The sequence below is a fragment of the Tupaia chinensis genome, unplaced genomic scaffold, assembly GCF_000334495.1.
Source record: "Tupaia chinensis unplaced genomic scaffold, TupChi_1.0 Scaffold000453_1, whole genome shotgun sequence".
Lineage (NCBI taxonomy): Eukaryota > Metazoa > Chordata > Mammalia > Scandentia > Tupaiidae > Tupaia > Tupaia belangeri.
The window spans coordinates 3,298,798-3,307,441 of record NW_006159960.1 but is presented as its reverse complement, the minus strand read 5'-3'; the positions used below and the strand labels follow the sequence as shown (position 1 = coordinate 3,307,441).

At 42.8% G+C, this 8,644-nt stretch overlaps 1 protein-coding gene across 1 annotated transcript in view; it reads left to right on the top strand.

The window, feature by feature from the left end:
• Window positions 1-8,644, top strand: part of KIF14 (kinesin family member 14) — an 81,740-nt gene that overhangs the window by 41,724 nt on the left and 31,372 nt on the right. Inside the window, exons 18-20 of the mRNA XM_014590493.2 lie at window positions 1,057-1,209; window positions 3,821-3,947; window positions 8,252-8,345. Of these exons, the coding sequence (XP_014445979.1) occupies window positions 1,057-1,209; window positions 3,821-3,947; window positions 8,252-8,345 (374 nt within the window). The remainder of the gene's footprint in view (window positions 1-1,056; window positions 1,210-3,820; window positions 3,948-8,251; window positions 8,346-8,644) is intronic.

Genomic DNA, 8,644 nt, shown 5'->3' with positions numbered 1-8,644 from the left:
GAGAGAGAGACCACACCATGAGCTGGGTCTTGGTGCCATTCCCAGCCTCAGTCAGTCCTAGCCCTCGGGCACACCATGCCTGATGTAATTGGGGATGTCTCTGGACCCAAGCCTGGAAGACTCCCATGTGGGTCATCTGCTCCAGTATTACATTTTACCACTGAGGCATGGTTCAGCTCATTGGTATACTTTTTTCCATGTAAATAATTCTAGAGCTAATGAAAATTTGAAGAACACTTGATAGAAAGTCAGAAATGAAGTTTTAAGGTTGAAATTTTTGTTCAGTGGAAAACATTGTAATGTGATTAAGAACTATATGTTGAGTTGTCGGAAAAGTCGTGACACATTTTTACACAGAAAAAACACATCATGACTTTTCCGACAACCCAGTATAAAGGATTTGTAACCACATACCTTGTACTATGTGGCCCCTTCACAGACTTGAAGCAGAGATGAAAGAGGAATGGTTGAAAGCAAAGGAAGAAATGATGCAAGAAATCCAGATTGCAAAAGAAATGGCTCAGCAACAGCTCTCTTCTCAGAAAGCTGCATATGAGGGCAAGATCAAAGCCCTGGAGGCAGAGCTGGTACGTGGTGGGACAGGGCTTGGCCTTGGCTTTTACGGGGTTTTTGACAATGCACCCCAAGTGATGTGATGGCTGCAGCGTCAGTCATGCCCCTATTAGGTATCTGGGTGGGGGAGTTTCAGAGGTCAGTGTCTAAGCTGCAGAGAGCCTTGGCCCGCTTTATTTTATTTTCAGGGCAAGTTGGTCCCCGACATCTGCTGCCGGGAGGAGAGAAGCAGGTGGAGCAACTTCTGCCCTCCAGCCGCTGGGGCCTGGCTCTCCTGGTGGCTGGCAGCCCTGCACCCCAGCAGCCCCCTGTAGAGAGCGCACTAAAGTTTGCCTAGCCAAGTTAATCTGCAGTCAGGTTAGTCAGGCTGAATGAAGTGGAGACAGTGAGTCATTTCTTGTGCATTGACTAAAGAAGGGACTTCTCTGTATCTTTTTTTGGTATTATTTTTGCCCGAGTTATTTTTATTATTGTTCTTTAAAGAAAGAAGAGTGTCAAAGAAAGAAAATGCAGGAAATAAATAACCAAAAGGCCAACCACAAAATTGAGGAATTACAGGAGGCAAAGCAGCATCTCGAACAGGAAGTCTACCTCAACAGGAAGCGGTTAGAGATGGAGACCTTGGCTACGAAGCAGGTGATGGCACCGTCTAGCTGGTTTGCTCTGTTCTGAGAAAAGCTGGATTTTTTTTTTTTTAAAAGACTTTCTGGTTTTTGGGATTTGTTTTCGTTTTTAGAGAGAGATTTTTGCTGTAGAGTGTGGGTGCTCACCTGAGTGACAGAGTGACAGAAAGTGAGAAATGCCCCCCACTTGAGAGCCTTGCTGCAATCCCTTCTCCATTTTCCTCCCGGGATCTTGGGCACTTATAGACACGTGCCTGGCAAGAGTTTTAAGCCACAGTGTCCAGGACTCAAATTGCAGTCAACTACGTGGGAATTTAGTGACATAACCATTATGCCCTCTGCTGGTCCCGACTTTCTGGTATCTAGAGAGGAGAGTGCCAAATCCAGGTCTGCAGGCGAGTCCCGCTTCTCTTCCTGAAAGCTGATGTCCTGGCACGGCTCCCAGATCTCCTCGCTTGTCGTCATGCAGATATTCTGAAGGAACATCAGAGCTTTTACTTCAGCACCTCTATCCCAGTTTTCTGGTCGTTCACCCACGACCCTGTCCTCAGTCATGCCATGTAATAGTGGGGGTAGTACCAGGGCACAGTATGTAGAAAGAAGAAAGACATGGCCTTACGTTGGGTCACGTGCTGTCACAGTAGAGCATGACCTGTCTGGAAAGAGCAAGCAGGCTATTTCCCAGGACTCGCTGGGCCTTCGTTCCCTAGTCATGAGCATAGGCACCTACTTTGGTCACCTCGTTGAGGGTGGGGCAGCTCACATTAACCATGTTCACAAGGATGATGGGTGAAACCAGAACGTGATTATGTTAACACTTTCCGTCACCCTTCTGTCAGTCTTCTTTTTTATTTTATGCTTTAAATTATTTTTTTGCTATAGGGAGTGTGCACTTGCCAGAGAGAGACAGAGACAAAGAGAGGGAAAGCAGGAAATCACCCTGTGGGGGCGCGGGTTGGCCACACTGCAGTCCCTTCTCCATTCTCCTCTCGAGATTTTGGGCATGAACCACATGCACCTGGCATGATTTTTAAGCTGCCAGGCCTGGAACTTGAACCGTAGAGTCAACTATGTGGGACCCAGTGTCTTAGCCATCACACCACCTGCTGGTCCCACCTGTCCTTCCTCTTGGCCAGTCTCTCTTTGTGTTCTGGTTCTTGAAGTGTGGTCCCTACATCAGCAGCAGCAGCTCCACCTGGGAGCCTGTTAGGAATGCAGACCCTTCTGTCCCTCCAGCACCACTGGATCCGAACTTCTGGGCACCAGACCCAGAATCTGTCTCAGCAAGTACTATTTCCACTGTTGCATGGCATGACTAAGGACAGGGTAGTTGTGGCTTCATAAGGAGATTCTGATGAATACTGTAGTTCGAGAGCCATCATTTTAAGCTCTGTTTTTATTTCTTATATTTTCATTTTAATGGTTTTACTTGCAAATGGCAATTTCAGTTCTTTTCAAGTTTGTGGGGAGGCAGAAGGTCCCCTACTAATTCTTTTTTTTTTTTAAAGAATTATTTTATTTAACTTTATTTATTATTATTATCATTATTATTTTCCAGTTTGATCAGAGAGAGACAGAGAGAGAGAGAGGAAGAGAGAAAGCAAGCCACCAGGTCCGAGACTTGAACCGTGGTTGGCCATGTGGGAGTCCAGCGCCCCTATCCACCATGCCACCTGCCAGCCCCAAGATCCCCTACTAATTCTAAAGTACTGATACTATAATACTGTGGTAATAGTCTACTAGTCACCTCGAGGACACAAAGTGGCTAGTGAGCCACCTCAATTTTAGGAGAAAAATATAGAACTGTTTACAACTGGGAAAAACAATTATTTTTAGTGGGCTATAAGACTATTTGTGCCAGGCTAGGGTTTTTTGTGTCCTTTAAATTTCACTTCTTTATTTGGTCAACATGTGTTTTTGAGTGTGGCCTTTCTTTTCTTTCTTTTCTTTTTTTTTAAAGAGATTTTTGCTGTGGGTGCAAATACTTGCCAGAGAGAGACTTGATAGACAGACAGAAAGCAAGAAATCACCCCCTGGGGTGGGGATGGCAATGCTGCGATCCCTTCTCCTCTTAGGATTTTGGGCATACACATGCATGCACCCAGCATGAGTTTTAGCCGCTGGACTCGGGACTCAAAACGTGGTTGACTACGTGAGAGTCCAGCGATGTAACCATTATGCTGTCTGCTGGTCCAAGTGTGGCTTTTTTTTTTGAGTTTTTCCTTTTTTTTTTTTTTTTTTTACTTTCTATCAATATGAGAAACAGATTAATCTATGTCATCGGAAAGTCCTAATGATTTTGTTATGAAGGAAAAATTATTTTATAAAGAAATTTATAATTTTTAAAAAGCCTTTTATATATAAGAAAAGGTAAGACATGTTAACTGTGAGTACTTAGTGGTATATATATTGTAAAATGAGGTTTAATTATAGTGTATTACAATTATGAGTCTTTTTTTAAACAGATTTGATTGTATTTAAGGTATATAACATGTTATAGGAATGGTAATAACCAAATAATAATAAAATGATTACTACAGTGAAATATATTCATCATCTCAACCTGATTTTATTTTTCTCCGCATATTCTCATGTGTGGGTCTACATGAATGACTATCAATCAGGCTTTAGAAGACCATAGCATCCGCCATGCAAGAATTCTGGAAGCTTTAGAAACTGAAAAGCAAAAGATTGCAAAAGAAGTACAAATTCTACAGCAGAATCGGAGTAACAAGGATAAAAGTTTTATGGGTGAGTATAGGCTGATTTTAGGAGCTGTTTCCTAGAGTTATGTATATGTTGTTACTAAAATGTTAGAGTTAATTACCTTTTTAGAAATGTACTATGGGAGGGAACCAGCAGTTAGTGTAATGGCTATGTTGCTGGACTCGCACGGAGTCGACCACGGTTCACGTCCCAGACCCAGTGGCTTAAAACTCACGCCAGGCGCATGTGCGTGCGTGCCCAAGATCCCGAGAGGAGAATGGAGGAGAAGGGATTGCGGCATGGCCATTCCCTCTGGGGGGGGGATTTCTATCTCTCTGTCTCTCTCTGTCTGTCTGGCGAGTGCACGTGCCCTATAGTGAAAACCTCTCAAAAAAAAAAAAAAAAGAAAAGAAATGTACTATTGGAGCTATTGCTCACTTTCCTGAATCTCAATTAATTTGTATGAATGATCATGTTTAGAATATTCAGTTTTTAGAAAATCTAGTGTTAGGAGGTGGGCCTTTTGGAGGTGGTCTTTCCATGAAGGCAGAGCCTGCGAGTGACACTAGTGCTCTTAGGAAAGAAAGCCCTGAGAGGTCCTCAGCTCCGTCTGACAAGTGAGGCCACAGCAAGAAGATGGCAACTGCAACCCAGAAGAGAAGTCTGTTTTTTTTTTCCCTAGAGTTTTCTATAAAGGACGTGCCCTAACTGGAGAGACAGAGACAGAAAGCGAGACATCACCACCCCGGGGATTGGCCACACTTCAATCCCTTCTCCTCCACTCTCAGGATTTTGGGCACACATACATGGGCGTCCAGTGTGAGCTTTAAGCTGCTGGGTCTGGGAGACAAACCATGGTCAGCCATGTAGGAGTCCAGCAACGTAACGATCATGCCATCTGCTAGTTGCCAGAAGAGAAGTCTTACCAGAACCCAACCATGCTGGCACCCTGATCTTGGGCTTCCAGCCTCCAGAACTGACAGAAATAAAAATAAATTCGTATTGTTAGAATTCAGCTAGTCTATGGTAATTTGTTATAGCAGCCCAAACTAAGACAAAAAGCAGATAGTAAACAAAATTTTAATTATTTTAATATACATTTTTAATAGACATTTTTTGGGGGCCGGCAGGTGGCGTGGTGGCTAAGGTGCTGACCACAGTTTGAGTCCTGGACCTGGCGGCTTGCTTTCTCACTTCCGTGTCTCTCTCTGGTCAAATTAAAATAAATGAATGAATAAATAAAATTAAATAAATAATCCTTGGGGGAAAAAATATATATATACACATACACACACACATTTTTTCCTAAGAGTTATTTTATTTTAACTTTATTTTATTTATTTATTTATTTAAATTTGACCAGAGAGGGACAGAGCAAGAGCGAGAGGGACAGTGAGAAAGCAAGCTGCCAGGTTCAGGACTTGAATCATGGTTAGCCATGTGGGAATTCAGGACCCTTAACCACCACACCACTTGCCAGCCCCTTAATATATACATTTTTTTAAAAATACAGTTTATTGGGACCAGCAGATGGCATAAGGGCTATGTCGCTGGACTCCCATGTAGTCAACCACGATTTGAATCCCAGACCTGGTGGCTTAAACTCACGCCAGGCGCGTGTGCATGCGTGCCCAAGATCCCGAGAGGAGAATGGAGAAGGGATTGCGGCATGGCCATTCCCCCGGGGGGTGATTTCTTGCTTTCTGTCTCTCTGTTTTTCTCTGTCTTTCTGGTGAGCGCATGCGCCCTATAGCAAAACCTCTCAAAAAAAAAAAACAAAACAAGAACAACAATAAAAATGGTTTATTGGGTCTGCACATGGCGTAGTGGTTAAGGGTGCTGGACTTCCACATGGCTGACCGTAGTTCAGGTCCTGGACTTGGTGGCTTGTTTTCTCACTTTCTGTCTCTCACTCTGTCCCTCTCTGGTCAAATTAAAAGTAAATAAATAAATAAATAAAGTTAAATAAAATAATTCTCATGGAGAGACAGAGAGACAGAAAGCAAGAAATCACCCACTTGGGGGATGGCCATGCTGCAATCTCTTCTCTTCCATTCTCCTCTCGGGATCTTGGGCATGCATGTACACGTGCCTGGTGTGTTTCAGGCCACCAGATCTGGGACTCGCACTGCAGTTGGCCATGTGGGAATCCAGTGATGTAACCATTATGCCATATGCTGGTCCCAAAACATTTTCTTTATCTGTATGTTGGTCCATGGACAGATGAGTTATCTCCATACTTACCTATTGTGAATAATGTTGCAGTGGACATGGGAGTCAGGTATGTTTTTTAAATACTGACTTCATTTCCTTTGGATATATACTCAGAAGTGGGATTATTGGATCTTATAGTGGTTCTATTTCTGCCTTTTTTTTTTTTAAAGAATTATTCATTTATTTCCATTTGTTTTTATTATTTTTTTTAACTTAGCCAGAGAGAGACAGAGAAAGAGATAAAGGGAAAGCAAGAAAGCAAGCCACCAGGTTCAGGATTCAAACCGTAGTTGGCCATGTGGGAATCCAGTGCCTTTAACCACCACACCACCTGCCAGCCCTCTATTTCTGGTTTTTTTTTCTTGTTTTTTTTTTTTTTTTTTTTTTTTTTTTTTGGTGTTGCGCGTGCGCTCTCCAGACAGACAGAGAGACATAGAGATAGAAAGCGAGAAATCACCCCCCAGGGGGGATGGTCACGCCCCAATTCCTTCTCCTCCATTCTCCTGTCGGGATCTTGGGCACGCACGCACACGTGCCCGGCGTGAGTTTTAAGCCACGGGTCGGGGACGCGAACCGCAGTCGACTACACGGGAGTCCAGCGACATAACCATTACACTAACTGCTGGTTCCCTCTATTTCTGTTTTTTGAAGAAGCTCTATCCTGTTTTCCATACCAGTGCATGGTCTCACTAACACTGTACAAGGCTGCCATTTCTTCACCTCCTTACTGGCATCTATCTTTTTGTCTTTTTGGTAATAGCCATTCCAATGGCGTGGGTTATACTTCATTGTGGCTAAGATTTGCATCTGCCTGATGATTAGTCATTGAGAACACCTTTTCATATACCGGTCGGCCACTGATGTGTCTTCTTTTGAGAAGTATCTATTCAGGTGCTTTGCCCCCTCCCCCTCTTTTTTAAGAGAGAAAGATTTTTGCTATAGGGAATGTGTTCTCAGTGGAGAGGCAGACAGAGACAGAGATACAGAAAGTGAAAAATCACTCCCCAGGGAGAATGGCCATGCTGCAATCCCTTCTCCATTCCTCTCTCAGGATTTTGGGCATGCACACACATGCACCAGGCATAGTTTCAAGCCCCTCAAGCTGTGGTCGACTGTGTGGGAGTCCAGCAACATAACCACTGTGCCATCTGCTGGCCCCGCCTCTTTGCCCATTTTTAAATTGAATTTCTTATTTTCCTGCTATTGAGTTGTTTGAATTTCTTATGTATTTTGAATAGTAATCTCTATCACCTGTACCATTTATTAGTATTTTCTTCTATAGGTTGTCTTTCCACTCTTCTTTTTCTGTGCAGAAACTTTTAATTTTTTTAGAATAATTTTGTTTAACTTTATTATTATTATCATCATTATTTAATTTGAAAGACAGAGATGGAAAGGGAGAAATCAAGTCACCAGGTCTGGGACTTGAACTGTGGTCAGCCATGTAGGAGTCCAGTGCCTTAACCATCATGCCACCTGCCAACCCCCTGTGCAGAAGCTTTTCAGTTTAAAACATCCATTTGTCTATTTTTGTTTTTGTTGCCTGTGCTTTTGGGGTCAGATCCAAAAATAACATTGCCCAGACCAGTGTCATGGAGCTTTTTGCTGTTTTCTTCTAGTAGTTTTCAATACTTGTTAATGGTCAACTCAGGTAACATTTGTCACTTCTACAGGCAAAAGACTCCATTTTACATAACAAATGCTTTATCTTACCAACGAAGGTTGAAGAAAAATTACTCAACTACCACTCTTATCCTTCAGCAATATATAATTAAAATCATTTATTTAAAATTGGGCCAGCACAAGGCATGGTGGTTAAGGCTCTGGATCCCACATGGCTGACTTTGCGGTTTGAGTTCTGGACCTGGTGGCTTGAAAAAAAAAAAACACTAGTGAGCGTGTATGCATGCCCAAGATCCTGAGAGGAGAATGAAGGGATTGGTGTGACCATTCCCCATGGTGGGGGGCCAGTGATTTACTTTCTCTCCAGAGACTGCATATGCCCTCTAGCAAAAGTCTAAACAAAAAAAAGAGAGAGAGAGAAAAATCAGTAATTTTTCTGAAATTGCCCTGCCCACTGAGACACGTCGGTTTGCCTGTGTGTGTTGAACTCCCCTCTGTGTGCTTTGTCGTAGTTCAGTCCAGTTGGAGTTCCATGAAGCTTTCCATGATGATCCAGGAAGCCAATGCCATCAGCAACAAACTGAAAAAATACTATGTTTTTGGCAGGTGAGTAATTAAGTATCCTTCTTTATAAAGTAACTCTGTATTGAACTACTTTACCTCCACGTGTTCCTGTCTTAGTTTCTCTAAAGTCTATTCTACAGACTCATCCTTGGAAAGAGCTGGTATCAGGATCCCCAGTGGCACTTTCAGACCCACCTTTCAGAGCTCACACTGTCATCAATTTCGATACTAGTATATTTATAAACGCAGTAGTTTTAGTGTTTGAGGAACTTCCTAGCTTTCTTTTGAGTTAAAAACTTGTTTATCAGTATTATTTTCTTTCTTTTTAAATGAGAAAGAGT